At 48.4% G+C, this 16,445-nt stretch overlaps 7 protein-coding genes across 8 annotated transcripts; 5 read left to right on the top strand and 2 right to left on the bottom strand.

Moving 5' to 3' along the window:
• Positions 1-111: 111 nt before the first annotated feature.
• PHATRDRAFT_16615 (predicted protein) lies at positions 112-1,182 on the top strand (the record flags this gene model as incomplete). Its single annotated transcript, XM_002185003.1, has 2 exons — positions 112-286; positions 380-1,182. Coding segments are annotated over 2 exons (978 nt in total), but the record flags the coding sequence as incomplete, so codon positions are not given.
• A 2,506-nt stretch (positions 1,183-3,688) lies between these two features.
• PHATRDRAFT_50105 (predicted protein) lies at positions 3,689-4,893 on the top strand (the record flags this gene model as incomplete). Its single annotated transcript, XM_002185002.1, has 1 exon — positions 3,689-4,893. The coding sequence occupies one exon, from the start codon at positions 3,689-3,691 to the stop codon at positions 4,769-4,771; it is 1,083 nt and encodes a 360-aa protein (XP_002185038.1). The 3' UTR covers positions 4,772-4,893.
• Positions 4,894-5,258: 365 nt separating this feature from the next.
• Positions 5,259-6,089, top strand: PHATRDRAFT_40979 (predicted protein; the record flags this gene model as incomplete). The annotated part of the gene is made up of 1 exon (XM_002185001.1): positions 5,259-6,089. The coding sequence occupies one exon, from the start codon at positions 5,259-5,261 to the stop codon at positions 6,087-6,089; it is 831 nt and encodes a 276-aa protein (XP_002185037.1).
• A 314-nt stretch (positions 6,090-6,403) lies between these two features.
• Positions 6,404-8,038, bottom strand: PHATRDRAFT_30898 (vacuolar protein; the record flags this gene model as incomplete). Its single annotated transcript, XM_002184922.1, has 3 exons — positions 6,459-6,612; positions 6,688-7,388; positions 7,539-7,952. The coding sequence occupies 3 exons, from the start codon at positions 7,950-7,952 to the stop codon at positions 6,459-6,461; spliced, it is 1,269 nt and encodes a 422-aa protein (XP_002184958.1).
• A 472-nt stretch (positions 8,039-8,510) lies between these two features.
• Positions 8,511-10,394, top strand: PHATRDRAFT_50103 (predicted protein; the record flags this gene model as incomplete). Its single annotated transcript, XM_002185000.1, has 1 exon — positions 8,511-10,394. One exon carries the CDS (start codon positions 8,511-8,513, stop codon positions 10,392-10,394), a length of 1,884 nt encoding a protein of 627 aa, XP_002185036.1.
• Positions 10,395-11,323: 929 nt separating this feature from the next.
• On the bottom strand, positions 11,324-11,722 carry PHATRDRAFT_16581 (predicted protein; the record flags this gene model as incomplete). Its single annotated transcript, XM_002184921.1, has 1 exon — positions 11,324-11,722. A coding segment is annotated over one exon (399 nt), but the record flags the coding sequence as incomplete, so codon positions are not given.
• Positions 11,723-14,181: 2,459 nt separating this feature from the next.
• LUT1-1 lies at positions 14,182-16,308 on the top strand (the record flags this gene model as incomplete). 2 transcript variants are annotated; one of them, XM_002184998.1, is made up of 2 exons in its annotated part: positions 14,182-14,767; positions 14,861-16,308. In XM_002184998.1, the coding sequence occupies 2 exons, from the start codon at positions 14,259-14,261 to the stop codon at positions 16,284-16,286; spliced, it is 1,935 nt and encodes a 644-aa protein (XP_002185034.1). The 2 variants fall into 2 exon arrangements, with proteins under 2 accessions (XP_002185034.1, XP_002185035.1); XM_002184999.1 differs by having other exon boundaries at positions 14,577-14,767; positions 14,861-16,286.
• Positions 16,309-16,445: the final 137 nt, after the last annotated feature.

Below are 16,445 nucleotides of genomic sequence, written 5' to 3'. Positions count from 1 at the left end.
GGCGTCGACGACGAAATAAGCCAGCTACACGATCCGTTAGATGATCTTTACACGGAGGCTTCGACCCGATATTGGCCCAAGCTGCCATCTAGCGTGCTCTCTGCTGCCGATCCCTTCGCCCTTACCCAACTGGAGCTAGACAAGCTATCCAAGTCAATACGTGAAGATCTTCTCGGAACAGATCATCCAGTATTGAGCAAAGCAGCATCGTATTTCTTCAAAGCCACTTCCGATGGTGGCAAAAAGGTCCGACCGATGATGGTGCTTTTGCTTTCGCGTGCACTCAGTGACTCTTTTCACTCCGCGGACCCCAAGAATCTCAACGGCACCGGTTTATCGTCGATATCGTCGTCATCATCTCTGTTTACCACTCCGCTAGACTGGCAGCGCAGCGATCTTCCCCAAGCACAACGGCGGCTGGCAGAAATTTCCGAGATGATCCACACAGCCAGTCTCTTTCACGATGATGTAATAGACGGCGCGGAAACACGGCGCGGCGCTCCTTCCGTTCACATGGTGTTTGGCAACAAAATGGCTATTTTGGCAGGCGATTACCTTCTCGCACGCGCTTCTATTTGTTTGGCCCGATTACGGAACGTTGAAGTGGTCGAAACCATGTCCACCATTATCGAACATCTGGTGCGAGGGGAGGTCATGCAGTTGCGTGGTAGTACATCATCGGAGCGTAGTGGCGAACGTCTCGTGTACTACTTGCGCAAGAACTTCTACAAGACGGGCAGTCTCATGGCCAACTCTTGTAAAAGCGCCGCTTTGTTAGGAGAGTATCCGAATGAACTGGTGGACGCCTCGTATCGATTTGGCAAACACGTGGGCATGGCATTTCAGCTTGTAGACGATGTTTTGGACTTCGAAGGCTCGTTGTCTTCCCTCGGGAAACCAGCGTTGGCCGACTTGACAGCAGGACTCGCGACAGCACCCGTCCTGTTCGCGGCCGAAGAATGTTGTGACTTGGAACCGCTCATTGATCGCAAGTTCCGAAACACCGGTGATATCGAACGGGCCGTCGAGTACGTCTTTCAGTCCTCGGGAATTGAACGGACCAAAGAGCTGGCTCGTGTACATGCAGAGAGTGCCATGGACGCAATTTTGGAACTGGACTCGTCCCTGCATCGAGACTCCCTTGTACATCTCGCCAACAAGGTTGTAGCTCGCACAAAATAGAAAATATTACGACTTTGCCTATGTATGAACTGTTAATAGATTAGACATACGTGTTTCGTAAACGTAAAAAGGAACTCTCCAGCCAATCATGCGCGAAATATTGCATGCTTAAGTCTCTTAGTGGCATAGACGGAATTGAGATTTGTTCACACTTGGTCCGATAAAATCAATACGGGTGCAACGCCTTGCACCAGCACCTAGGTTCCAAGTAGCTCAATCTTAAGAGTTGTAAACGTAACATGTACCGCTAGCTAGAATGGCGTGGCCAAAAACGTGGGATAGATATGATATTTTTAAGGTTTTGCGTCAAAAGTGATTTCAACTGACCGTGAGCTCGGTTGAAAACAGACGAGATAGATTGTGGACGTCTACAGCATCGTGTCTGGCAGCCTATCCGTACCTTCGGGTTTTTGACTGCGAGAACGGACGCTTGCCACATTCTAGTGTTGTTGTCTCCCACGAAGCGCCTGAGAGCACCAGGACGTTCAATCCTTCGAAACATTGTTCTCTGTCAGTCTCACCGTTGCCCCTACCCAGACTTGCAGTTAGCCCGTCGAGAAGCGAAGAAAGACGTTGCCCAACTTGGTTACAAACTTTTAAAAGAGGTAACGCGAATAAAGGATGAACGCAGTGCAATCAATGTATGGAGTGGCGCGACGAGTAGTGTCTTCTTCATTGATGAAGTCTTGGTCGAGCGGGATTCCATCGATGCTGTCAAATTTCCAGCAACAGCGGTTCATGTCGAAATATTTAAGCAAATCGGCCAAAAAAAGACTCCCATTGACAACCAAGCGTGTTGCAAAAGGGTTCTACAAAGGCAACGGATCAACCAAAGAAGGCCGCTTAAGCAACAAAGGAAGATTCATTGTAGATCCATTGAAGCGACTGGAACTTATTGTACCCGATTTGACCGGATTTAAGGTGCGTTTTAGTGGAAGACTTTGCGAGTATTCTGAAATGTGGATCTCACCATGGCTCTTGTACACGTATACTCGGTGTTGGTCGCTTTGTAGCTCAAGCCCTACATCGCCTCTACGGTTTCCCGATTTCCTCCAGAATTGCAGCGGAATCGTGTTTAGCGCTCTTTCTGGCTGTACGATGAAGTTCTGAAAGCGAGTACAGACGACTGCGATACTGTAATTGCTGCTTGATTAGCTGTCACATCGGTTTTTTTGGATCGTCATGACGTTCACTTACAGTATATGGTCTTTAAAGTCTAAAGTATGAAGTATTCTCTGTATGGCACCCACCGTAGTGATTCTGAGCAACAGTTCCCAAGACTCAAAAACACTAGTTCGGTTGTCCTTGGTCACAACTGCCATCATCTCGTTTCAGATTCACTCGGACATTCATTTCTTCTTTATATAATCGAGGATTCTATGCGGACGTCATTTTCTCTAAGGGCTTCGTAGCAGCCTCGATCGTCACTGACGCAAAAGCAATGGCATCTTTCATCCACGAAATGTATCCACTAGACCACTTGGCATCCGAAAACTAGGTCGGCTCAAGTTGCAGTCTTGACTCATATTCTATGACGGGCGCATGCCACGCAACGAGAAACGATGTTGAATACCGACGTGGTTGTTTGTGAGATAGCTACTGAGATGGTACCATCTTACCTGAAAAATGCAGTGGTAGTGTCGAGCTCGGGTTTTGATGGTCATTTCATTAATAGCATTCGAAAATTAGACGGATTAGCACTGGGCTCCAAGATCAATGGAGCTGCGCCCCGTGATCTCCTATCGTTAGTGGGTTTGACCCATTGTGAGAGTTATGCTAGGGCTCTAGGAGGAGTTTCCAGTTAAGGATGTCCAGGGTCACCTGAAGGTACCGAGGTAGTTCGTGAAAGGTGACGGGTGGAATAGGACTTGTCGGCGGCTTGTATGGCAACGGGCTTTATACGAAGGTCGTAGTTTTCAGGAACTAGAGATTAGAGCCTTTGCAATTAGAACACTCAGCACATATATGAGACCATAGTTGTACAGCTGAATTTCCTCTGTAAATAACGATTCTAATCGGTTGATACGAATTATCATTTGTAATCTTATCTCAAAATCTTTGAACCAAGATTCACTTTTATAATTACTTCTGAAGATCAAGATCGAATTCCGTGAGTTCCAAACAAACATTTAATCCCGGCGTTCTTTCTCATGCTCTGTTTGATCACTTCAAAAGATAATAGCTAAACGGAACCACACGGGCGATGTCCGGTCGTGATTGTCAGTTGAGCTTGTGCCCTTTTCTTAACATAAGTCTTAGCAGTGTACTCGTGCTGAATCATTTAAGGAGAGCACATACATGTAGAACTAGTAGAGCAACAGGCTTTGAACCTCGCATTCGGATGCTACCGTTAGCTGCGCTTCTCCTACGGTGTGAGTAGTATGTGGTCACCTCACCACAGGCCATTAATCATCAGGGAACACTAGGACCAACGCCGTGCTTGCTAATCTTTTGTTCTCTCTTGGTTCATAGTCAACACTTGATCTTGTCTGCGCTCCAGAGCACCATGATGATGTCTTCTCGCCAAAGTGCGTCCAGACCCCACTATAAGCAGTCTAGGATATCAAATCGAGCAACACCTTCCTCGATGCCGTATACGACTAGCTCTAGTCGAACCGAGGCGACACCTGTACCATCGTCTAACGCTCGGAATAGCGTGTCCGAGGCTTCTCTACCCATAACCGGCAGCGTCCCCGACCTGTCCAACCTTTGCCTTCCCAGGAAGTCCTATCGTGACGGGAGATTAGCCCTCGAATCGTCTCCACTTTCGGCAACGCAGACTAAAGGTCCTCGCACGGCGCGTTCCATCTATCCGTCGTTCGATACGTCGCGCGGGAGCTCCAGCTTAGGGCAAGCGGACGTGACCGGAAGCATTGAAACAAGCGAGCAGTACATAGCAGAGGATACGGACTTGACGGTAGACGAGATCTTCGCTATGGTGGAAGAGCAGCTACCGCTACACTCACAATGTCGCCAGGTGATTACACGCGACGACTCCCATGCACGCTCAGGGACGACCGGCACTGTGCTAGATCCAAACGATGTTCGCAAACCTGCCCCTCCCGCATGGGTAGATACCGCTACACACACTACGCGCACGAATACGCAAGAACGAAGCTTCAAAGCATCGCCCCAACCACACTGGGACCAATCCGATCAAGATCAACAACCTCCTTCCCTAGCATATCTCCAAGACTCCTCTTCTTCCTTCTCGGCATACGGTGATGGCACGACAAGGGAGTGGGAGGAATCCAAGGGCGCTGGTAAACCGGTGGAGACAGTGACTACCAGGGACGTGGAGGTGATCCACGTCGAAGTCGAACCGGGCGTGTTTTTACCTCTCCGGGGATCAGAGGAAACTTTACGGGCTATGGCGCAGGGTACCACCAGGCTAGTCCAATGCTTATCCTGCGAAGCCCCGCTAGCATGTGTCCCCGACTGTCAGATGGTTATTTGTCCCGACTGTCGCGTCGTTTCTCCCATCCTGGACGAGGAACAAAACATGCGCAATGCTTTCCTTCTCGCCTCCAAGACTGGTTCACCCTTGAACGGTAGCAGTGTTGGATTGGGGTGGAAAATGAGAACGTAATAAAACTAGGCATATTGTCTCTGGTTGCAATCGCGTAAACTCTGACGGGTCCAAGAAACAGAGAGTCGACTCCGTAACACATGCGAAGTCCACACTAGTTTTCAGTAAAATAGTATGTTTTCCTAGCAAAACTATACGCCGTTGTCGCCGGGATAGTCAGGTGATTTCATCGACGCGACGGAGCAATGGCAATTGTGTCGAAGACTCCACACCTCACGGCTCGTTTCTTCTCTGTACAGATATGAGGCAACGTAAATTTTTTTGAAGTAGTTTAGAATATTCTCGTAGTTTCCACTATTTTGCTACTACCGAATCGATGATCCGAGCAACACTCGTGACCGAACTGATTCGACGGCAATCCTGTCAACTTTTTTCAACGAACCATCAATGGCAATTTGCCCGTTGCACCCTGTTCCTCCACCGTAGTGTTGCGCAACAACGCGCTCGTAGCCATATACCTTGAATGCCCTCGCTCTTCGCAACATTTATGATTCTCCTGAAAGCACTGGCGTGCTTGCTCATCCTGCTCGCAACGTGTGTCTTCTATACCGACGCGTGGATATTGTCAGGCCCAGAGCCGAAACGAAAGCGAATTCCCTATCGTGTGTATCTGGATCATCTCGACCCGTCCAAACTAATTATCAACGACGAATCATCATCGCCTTCGTTCCGAAGCGAAATCGCCGATGGCAAACACAAGAACAGTTGCCGGAAGCTGGATCTCTCGTGGACACACAATGACGTTCTCTGGAAAATCCGACCGCCACCGGAGACGCCGTGGTACCAGCACATCCTGTTGCGATTCGCCGCCAACGGCATTCGCCTGGATTGCGCACTCAAAGGAGCGCCCGAGCCGTTATTGCTGTGTCCTAAAGGAGGGCAGGCCGTGCTGGAAGCTTGGACGAAAGACGGTAGTACCAAAGTCGGACGCTTTGGTATTACAACCGAACCCGGACCGCTGACTCCACCCATTCAAGAAACTGTCCAGACTATCTACGGTCTAGACGCAAACGTTGCTGTACGGACAGCCGCTATCATTTACATGTTCGTCGAAGAAGACTTTCGAAAGAGAGATATCGGGGTATTGGCGTTGCAGGTCATTTCGCTTATTCATGCCTACCAAGGATGCGACTTTACGGTACTGGTCGCCGATGACAAGGGTAGTGGCAGACTGATAGAGTGGTACGGACGAAATGGCTTTGCATTGGCGCCAAATCTACAAGACATCATGGGCAGTCCTGATAGAATCTATGGTACTACCATGATCGGACCGACCAACCAGACGCTGCCCTACGACTGTCAAATCAAGTGGTGGTAAGGAATTCTTACATGAAAGCTGCAAGCCTCCATCTCATATAAAGAGAGCGAAGGATCGACAACGGTTGGCTGGAGAGAACATGAAGGGAGTCTCTGTTGCGTATGGGTTAAACCATCGGAACGAAAATGAAATTTCCCGCAAGCTGTTCTCTATGACTCTCCGCTCGGTCGGATCTTGCTACGGGGCCAGGATAGAAGCGCTGAACTTTAGCTCCCTTATCCTTCTTTCATGTTGTTTCTTTGAAAAGCCCAAAGTAAAGCCGTCATTTATAGCATCATGGCATGGCGCAATAAATCCTTGGTCTAGACCCAATAAACTCATCACAATTATTGCACTAATTTAGAAGCGCAACATCCCTTTCCAATTTTACTATGCGCCATCTTGCCCAAACATCTTGGTCCAATCCACAAACCGCTTGAGCTCATCCGGTGATACGGTGGCTACGGAATGCTTCATAACCTTTTCAAAGTCTTTACGCACGACCTTGGGGGCCCTAAGCTTCTCGCCTGGGACATCCCACAAACTCATACGAACCGCACCGCAACTTTTGCATGAATAATCCTTGCCGGGCTTATCCGATGACAGCTTCGGTGGACACTTGGAACAGTTTGGGTATTTTGTACACGGATGAAAATAGCCTTCCTCATCTTTGTAAAATTGCTTGGCTTGCTGGCATCTTCGCAGGGGTTCCATCAAGGCTTCTTTTACGAGGACTTGGATGTCAGATCCGGACGCTCCTTCAGTAATTGTACCCAGGCGATCAAAATCTTCCTCTTCCAAATCGTTAGGCGTGTCGCCTAGATGCAACTTGAGCATGTAAGATCGAGCTTCGGCTTCCGGGAGGGGAATGTACACCCGCTTTTCAAAACGCCGACGAATAGCCGCGTCCAATTCCCACGGAATGTTGGTGGCCCCGAGCACGAGGACTTGTCCGTCTTGTTTGCCGACACCGTCCATTTGAACGAGAAATTCCGTCTTGACACGACGAAGAGAATCCGATTCTCCCTCTGAGCGACTACCGCAGAGGGAGTCGACTTCATCGATGAATATAATGGCGCGACTACCGGGCGATTCTCGGGCCATTTCAAAGAGGTTTCGAACGAGTCGTTCGCTTTCGCCTTGCCACTTGCTTATGAGATCTGCGGATGATACGGAAAAGAAGGTGGAATCCGCTTCGGTTGCGACCGCCTTGGCCAAATAGGATTTACCCGTTCCAGGAGGACCGTAGAGGAGGATGCCCTTGAAAGGTTTCCGCTTTCCAGTAAAAAGTTGTGGGAATTTTGTTGGCAAAATGACAGTCTGTAGTAAGCGAGCAGTAAGGGCGAGGAAAAAAGGGTTAGGATAATGTACTCGTATCACGGCGTACTTTTCCTTTTTGCTTATAGTCGGAAACGATCAGCTTCCAGCCGGTCGCAGAGACTCGTGAAGGTCAAGTACGGGACTGCTTACCTCCTTGAGTGACTCCTTGGCGTTTTCCAGACCAGCCACGTCCTCCCAGGAAATGTTTGGCTTTTCCGTGACAATTGCTGCTGAAAGCGACCCCCGTAGTTTCTTCTTGTCGGCGTCACCGTCGTCGTCACCATCGTCTTTGTTCTTGGCCGCTACGCCTCCTCCTCCATTTTTATCCAATTCCGATTGTTTCTTGACGTAATCCGAGAGTTCCTCAGCCCGATTCATGTATCCTTCCACGCGTTCAAGAATAAGTTTCTTACGCGCTTCATTCTTTTCGTATTTGAGTCCCATGGTGAAACGAGCCAGAGCGTCGCGATACAAACCCAGTGCCTTTTCGTATTCCCCTTCGTTGTCTGCCGAAATGGCTTTTTGCACCATTTCGATGCCCTGTGGGATTAACGAATTCTCCATGCTAGAAATTGAGACAGGGAGCGAAATTGAAGGGGAAACAAAGCCACAGCGAAAAGGTTGGTCGGATATACAAGTGTACTTTCACGTGATTTGGGTTTTTGTTCCTTGTCGTGTATCGACGTTTGGCCATTTTTCGCTCGTCTGTATAATTCAGCGCAAGTGCTTCCAAAGCATTTACAGTTATTGTTTTTTGCTCCAGCAGTCTGGACTCGTATCGTGTATCGTGCGAAGCGATGCCTACCGGTACACGATCAATCGCGTTGCAGCCCGGAAGATCCGTTGAGAATGACTCCGGAGAGCAAAGGTTGTTTTAGGGTCAGGGCTCCGACGATACCAGAGACGTTTCCAAACTACGCACTTCTACGAGAGGGACGTCTACAGGGGCCGTCCCTAATTTCAAGACTGAAATGAGTCGTGGTAAGACACAAGACTGGCCAATCCAAGGCAAGAATTTACAGAACCGGCGGAAGAGGAAACTGCCTCGACCGACATCCAACACCTACCACAAAAAAATCCAAACCCTCACATCAGGAACACACTACCCCAACACAGTGCACCATGAGATCGAGGAAGGCCTCTCGCTACGGCGTGGAAAACGCTCAATGGACGCAAGCACCCCTGATCTGTCGGACAATCATTTGTTTCTTACTGATAAACCAGTCTAGAGCTATAGTGATCGAGGGCATCCCGCGAAGTTACATAGGACCATCTTGTCGTTCCAAGTACTTCTGCTGCCGGAACCCGGCGTTTCCGTTTATGGCAGTATCCAGAGCACCCTGTTTACGGAATCGGCGTCAAAGAACGAGGCGTTATGAGAGCTTTCGAGACGATAGGGATAGTGCTTTGGTATCCGCATCCGACCTTGTATTTAATGGATCGACATCGGCTGCTTTAACATGCTCACCCGAGGAGCAAACCAGCCGTACTTCACAATCTTCCGCCACTTTTTCCGAAGTCGATGTACTGTACGGAAGGCGAGCTGTGCTCGTGTATGATCCCTTACAAGAGCGCTACGTGAAAGTTTCCGAGAAGAACAGAGTAGCCGACAGCACCAAGCAAGAGTCGGTAGCTCTACGGGCACGCCGATCATCTCTCGCTCGATTTATTACCACCAAAATACTCCCCCGTCTTTCGCTCGCCTTCCTACCATCAGGTGTCACAAACGACTATTATCGATTTGTTCGTTGGCGTATACTGCAGCGTTTCGTCAATGCCAATCTGAACGTCTTTGGCACGCAGAGTCTGCTTTTGGCGCTGCGAATTAAGAGCTCGGCTTCGCAGCTCGGCGCCTTGTCCGCCGCTCTTAACTGGGTCCTCAAAGACGCCTTGGGAAAGATTGTCCGGATGCTCTGGGCTTCCCGTATGGGACGGAGGTTCGACTCGGACGCTAAACGATGGCGGTTTCGTTCCAGTTTTGTCTTTGCTGCTGGCAATGGACTCGAAATCATCACCTACGTGTTCCCATCGCTCTTTCTACTGTGGGCAACGTTGGCAAACTGTTGCAAACAAATATCGATGCTCACGTCCAGCTCTACACGCACGTCAATCTACAACTCCTTTCGGGACGGATCACGGGAAAACATTGGCGATATTACTGCGAAAGGTGAAGCGCAAATTGCCATTGTCGACCTATTGGGGATCGCGAGCGGCGTAACCTTGTCCCGCACGGTTGGTACCTCAATTCGTGCTGTACTCGCCGTATACGTAACACTACAAGCGATTGAGATTGTCTGTGTGTATCACCAGTTGCGAGCGGTCACCTATCGAGTTATGAATTTTGAACGAATGATTTCCGTTGTGGCAGACTTCTGTCAAGCCCGCCAAGGACCAAAAGACGGATTAGAAGGACTAGCCGCGTCGTGCACGACGCCTACTCCCGCTGGAATTCCCACTCCACAGACATTGGCGTCGCAAGAACGCATATTTTTGCCACCGAAACATTTGACTCGTCGCGCCATTGCCTTTGGGTCCATCGGCCGTGCCAGGCTCTCTCCCGACGAGCTGGGAACGCTTCTCGAAATTTTTAAGAGAGAGCGTTTCATTCTCGTTGTTGGAAAGAACGTCAAACATCCGAGACCATTTATGGCGAAGACTGCAAAGCAGAATGAAGATCCGGTTTCGCGGATTCAAGAAAATTGCCATATTGTGCTGCACGAAGCAGCCACCAATATGGATATTGTGAAGAGTACACTTGCGTTGACGCTTTTACGACGGAAGTTGGCCTTGTCAAAATTCGATCCGTCTCAAGTGAGGTCGTCCAATTGTTTTGATATAATGAAGGTGACGCAAGAAGAAACAAACGATTTGTTCCCCTTACTGCTGCGAGAAATGAATACGCAGGGGTGGGAGTCGCCGGCGCGATTCATGTTTGGAAGGGTGCACATGAGAGCTGACTGGCCTCTCACAGCAAGGTCCAAGGGAAGAACAACATCTGCCACATAAGGAAAAGATTTTGGATTTACAAAGCGCTTTCCTCTCTTATGCTATTTACTTTTTCCACATCACAAGTAGCTTTTGCTCGGCCATTGCTCACAGGACCAGGATTTACTGTTGGTTCGAACAAATATATTTACATTCGGCGACCGTAGTGCTTCATGCTATTAGTACTTTCGTCAGTAAGACCATCGTTTCCAGACCCTTGTGTTCCACGCGATGGTCCATCGACTGCGGAGCTGCCGAAACTTCCGTAACCACCAAGAGCTCCACTACCCACATAACCTGGTAGACCCCCGCCGTCAATCATACCATGGTGACCCGGGAAACCGTCATGAAGCCCCATAGAAGCGCCGTAACCCCCTAGTCCCATACTTGACACTCCGACAAAACTGCTCATACCAGGCTGCCCGAGACCACTATGTCCCGGAAACCCCGACTGCCCAAGCATGCCTAGACCACGTCCCAACCCAGCCTGTGAATATTGTTGATTGGCTGCAAAATCATCGAACAAAAAGACAAGAGTCAGATCTGCAACAAAGAGCCAAAGCCTTTCACCATTGAATACAACATAACGACATACCAAGAAGCTGATTGATCAGTTGCTGCTGTGCGACGGATCCGCCCATTATGGATTGAGCCGCATACCCAGTCGAACCCAACATACCCGGAAAACCAGCACTACCAAGCCCCAATGCCCCCAAATCCCCCAAGGCAGCACCGCCGTACATGTTTCCGTAGCCGCCCCCTATCCCGGCCGCCGTAAGCTGATGTTGGTGCTGAATAGCAGCTCGTTGATGCTGTTCCGATTCGAAATTTCGAGCAGCGTCATCAAAGTTCGAGTCCGAAGTCATGTTGACGCGATCGGACGCCATGGCTTCAGCGGCCCGTAAAGCCATTGCCTCCCGCTCCTTTCGCTCGACTTTCTTCTCTTCCGCAACCTTAGTGCGCCACGTGCCCATTAATTCCTTGTATTTGGCTCGAAGCCCCGCCTCTTCGTCCATGTACTTTCGTCTTAGTTCTTCCGGTGCTTCTTTCCAAGTCTTGGAAAGCATCTTGGATAAGTCAGCGTTCGTCGCATCGGGATGCTGGCGCTTAAGAGCGGCCCGTCGCTTGTTAGAAAAGGCGAGGAAGGCCGACATGGGGCGCTTGGGGGCCGTGGGATCTTTCGGAGTTCTTTTGTTTGCTTGTATCTTCCAAGGTCCTTTGTACATGGCCTTTTCCACTTCGTAGCGTGCCTTATCCTTCCTCGCCTTCTTCTCCCAAACTTCCTTATCGTCGGGATCAAGCTCACGCCAGGTTTCGGAGACCAGTTTGGCAATGTCTGTAGTCTGTATAAAAAAGTAGACTTTTAAGTAAGATCACAAAGAAAAGCAGCGACTTTACTGGAACAAAGTACGATTATAAAGTATCGGGATCAGACGGTAAAGTCTCGATTATAAAAGGTAAAGCGATGTACAGCAAAGTATCCAACGCACTGCACTGGTAGAGCTGTTCGGTAAAAGAAAGAAATCACACAACAGCTCGATAGTCCCTGCCATCACCAACAAAATAGGACCGACACGACCACTGACGTTTTCAAACAAGGTCTCTTACCTTTTCGGTTTTTCCCAATTTCGTGAGTTCACCTTTGATCTCCTTGTGCTTCTCGGCGGAAAATATTATGAAGGCGGACTTGAAGCGTTTGGGTGCGTCAGGTGCCTTTTTGAACTTTGGGCTCGCCACTGCCTTGACACTAGGTTGCAATCCAGGGACACCGAGCAATTGGGGATCTGGAGCATACTCGTCCTCTCCGTTGACATCGGCTTCAATGTACCGGAAATCAAGCGAAAGTAACAAGCACAACGAAGAAATGAGTCAATTGTCGAATAGAGTCGTTAACGAAAAGGGAAAATGCCCATGGACAAATTGGCGCCTAATCATTGGAGATGTGCTATGCTCGCACAATGCTGGGAAATCTCTCACCGAAAGAGTAACGCAGTCCCACACGTTCAAAGTCAATGATTGGAAAGCATATGCCCAGCGGCTCCAACAAACACAACTTACCTTTGTCTTGAGTTACCAAAGTTTCCTCCGTGCTGCTTAAAAGGAGGTTGCTCATAGTCAAAGTCATGAAAGCAATGTTCCCACCGAATGCCCTGCTTATGCCTTCGTTCGATAGTGTTTGTAAGGAATGTGGTGTGTGTGTAGAAACGATTGGGTATGTCTCAGGTACGTTCAGTACTGTGGCTTCCGTTCAATCTGTACGCGTGATCTGCACTCTTTCCAAAACCAGTTGTCAGCGAAAACTCTTCAAGGTTCCTCGACACTGTTTGAGCAATAGTCATCGGTCGAAGGCAGTGCAGGTTCAGCCCAAGGAGCTCTCCCAAAGTTTACTGCGAACATGGCTGTTCCTGGAGGTTCGAAATGCTACTCTTCGATCCCGCTTCTATAAGTATCTTCAACGGTTTTTTCCCTGACTACGATGGCCTGCGTTGCGTCGATGCAAGCTATTGCTAAAAGTCTAGCTTCTCCGATCTAACATCCCAGTTTTTTTGTACAGTGAGCTCTCTGGAATTACGGAAGTGCTACTAACGAATTCACTGTGTAAAATGAGATTCTGCGATTCGAGACATAAAGAATATGAACTGTGTAAATAAAATCAGAAAACGACAAACCAGCGAGAGAAAATATGCAGCATTGGGTCTATTTTTTGAAATCGATGATTGTTTGAAATCACAGGGCAGTGGCTCGCGAGAGAAATTCCAGTAAGGACAGACGAGCTTATCTGAAAGCGTTAAACCAATTGAGAAAAGCTGTAATAATTATCATTAAAAAGCAATATATATCCACAAGTTGAATGGGCTTCTTTTTTGAAGTGAGGCACCAATACAGAAAGTACAGAACATGTGGTTCCAACGAATCATTTCAGATTTAATGCCGATGATACCTAAAAATGATTATTTCCAGTGGGATGCAACATTCCGCGACTATTTACTGGCGTTTATATTTTCATTTCTATTTGTCCTATTGTAGGGGATGATACTTATCTGTTTTTACTCCGTTATTTTCAGATTTTGATGTCTTCCGAAGTCAAGTTTCGGAACAGTTCCTTATTTTATCCTGACTCTCGCAATGAAACCATAACTAACTTTCTCAGACTAGCTCGTTTCTGAAGCAGAAAAAAACTAGTTCGATTGGCTTCAAAAAATCCATACAGAAGGTCCTCCGGTAGATTTTCTCTTCGCTCACATACCACTATCACTTACTTCGGCTTGTGTTAAGTGTATCAGGGGTCAGTCCTTAGATTACAGGAGTCTTAACTTCTTTCCCCGTGCGAATTTGCTTGAGTCGTAGTCAGGAAAATTGGTGTGTGGAGTATTTGGAGGGCCGATGATATTCCATGATCAAAAAAACCGAGATCATCTCTATATTCTGAATTTTTGATGAAAAAATATACATTTCCTTCTAGTATTGCTCCATTTTCACCTAAGTATCTGTCGTAGGATAATCGCAGAGATAACGCCTTCATTTCAATTCACAATCTTATCTATTGCTGGATGGTAAAATGTTTCACAACCAATCGAGTTTATGTTGTCGTGAATGTAGGGTAGTGAAGGTAGCAAATAGGGTTTCCAGACTAGGGGTAAATACCAAGATGCTGGGCGACTTACGAACCAGGAGCCATCAATCAATCAACAAACAAAAAGGCTACTAACGTAAAACACTTTCGGTTGAATCAAATCCGCTCTCACAGTCAGTCAATCGCACAATCCGATCTTCCAGCGGACGGTTCTTCTCACTCCATTTTCCGAGTGCACAGTCATATAGATACTTCTAGAGTGCTTCCTCTTGTGTTAGTCAATTTCGTTTGCATCCATCGCTACGGTGAGAATGTATTCCATAACTTTCTTGTCCTTAACAGCGGTGGTTGTCGTTGCTTGCTTCTTTCCGAAACGCACACAATCGCTAGTCGTCCCATTCCCGTCTTCAGCTGTCCGTTGTTGTTTCGGCATTCACCGTCAATCCCGCGTTCTGACATCTGCCTTGTTCTCCACAACCGAGGACAAGACCGACGAACAGACGGACAATAAAGCTGGCGAGCCGGCAACCATGAAAGGCGAAGTCGCATCATCCGTCATAACAACCGAAAAGAATCCAGACGCCGAGGGTCTCCCATGGTGGTGGGAAGTGGTATGGGATCTTGACATAATGCAAGTTGGCAAGTCAGGTGAGGAGATTTCCTTTGGTGATTCGGCAAATGTCTTGCGGACGAACATTGAGCAGATCTACGGAGGATTTCCCAGTCTCGACGGCTGTCCCCTAGCCGAAGGAGAGCTTGCAGACATTGGCGATGGTACGATGTTTATTGGGCTACAGAACTACTACCGGAACTACGGAAGGTATGACGAAAACAAATTTCGTGTGCGTAGAGGCATTCTCATTTGTATTGTGATATCGCCTTCGCATCTCACACTCCGCTTTCTCTTCCTCAGTCCATACAAGCTGTGCTTCGGTCCAAAATCGTTTCTCGTAATATCTGATCCTGTACAAGCGAAACACATTCTCAAGGATGCCAACACCAACTACGATAAGGGCGTTCTGGCCGAAATTCTCGAACCGATCATGGGAAAAGGCCTGATTCCGGCTGATCCCGAAACATGGAGCATCCGCCGCCGACAGATTGTTCCAGCCTTTCACAAAGCATGGCTGGAACACATTGTCGGCCTTTTCGGCTATTGCAACCAACCTTTAATTGATACACTCAACAAGCGCGTTGACGGAGATGGCAAGGTAGAAATGGAATCCCTCTTTTGTTCTGTCGCATTGGATATTATTGGCCTGTCTGTTTTCAATTACGAGTTTGGTTCCGTAACTCAAGAGTCCCCTGTAATCAAAGCGGTGTATTCGGCGCTCGTGGAGGCGGAACATCGCTCCATGACCCCAGCCCCGTACTGGAATTTACCTCTGGCCAATCAACTTGTGCCCCGCCTCCGTAAATTCAACAGTGATCTCAAACTTTTGAACGATGTTTTGGACGACCTCATTACCCGGGCGAAACAAACGCGGACAGTGGAAGATATCGAAGAGCTCGAAAATCGAAACTATAATGAGGTCCAAGATCCCTCCTTGCTACGATTTTTAGTCGACATGCGTGGTGCTGATATTGACAACAAACAATTGCGGGACGACCTGATGACTATGTTGATTGCCGGGCATGAAACAACCGCTGCTGTCTTAACTTGGGCGCTCTTCGAACTTACCAAGAACCCCGAAATTATGAAAGAGCTGCAAGACGAAATCGATGAAGTCGTTGGAGATCGCATGCCCAACTACGAAGACATCAAGAAAATGAAATTCTTACGCCTCGTGGTCGCAGAGACTTTGCGAATGTACCCCGAGCCTCCTTTGTTAATCCGCCGATGCCGTACTCCCGATGAGCTTCCACAGGGGGCCGGCCGTGAAGCTAAAGTAATTCGAGGCATGGACATATTTATGGCCGTGTACAACATTCACCGCGACGAACGGTTCTGGCCTAGTCCCGATACCTTCGACCCATTACGTTTCACACGGTCGCATTCCAACCCGGACGTTCCGGGTTGGGCAGGTTTTGACCCGAAAAAATGGGAGGGAAAATTGTACCCGAATGAGGTCGCGTCGGACTTTGCCTTTTTGCCCTTTGGTGGTGGCGCCCGAAAATGTGTCGGAGACGAGTTTGCGATACTTGAGGCTACAGTGACGCTTGCCATGGTGCTACGACGATTCGAGTTTTCTTTCGACGAGTCCAAGTTCGAAGGCAAGGATGACATTTTGAGCTCGGCCCAAGGACTGAACCATCCTGTTGGTATGCGGACGGGGGCAACCATACACACTCGAAATGGGCTTCATCTAGTGGTCGAGAAGCGTGGGGTACCGAAATAATCATAAAAGATTGTTGGAAGTCCTACCCGAGTTCAATTTTTTAATCTCATACGTGTCCTTAGTTTCTAATGTGTGAGGAAATTTTGCAAGTGAAGTGTGGAGACTAAAAGATCCGATCCAAAATACGTTTCGCCGCAAGGCTTGCCGAAGCGTCTGTTC

The sequence above is a fragment of the Phaeodactylum tricornutum genome, chromosome 27 (assembly GCF_000150955.2).
Source record: "Phaeodactylum tricornutum CCAP 1055/1 chromosome 27, whole genome shotgun sequence".
In the NCBI taxonomy this organism is placed as follows: Eukaryota; Bacillariophyta; class Bacillariophyceae; order Surirellales; family Neidiaceae; genus Phaeodactylum; species Phaeodactylum tricornutum.
Note: the sequence above shows the minus strand (reverse complement) of the source record. Positions and strands in the feature narration are given on the sequence as shown.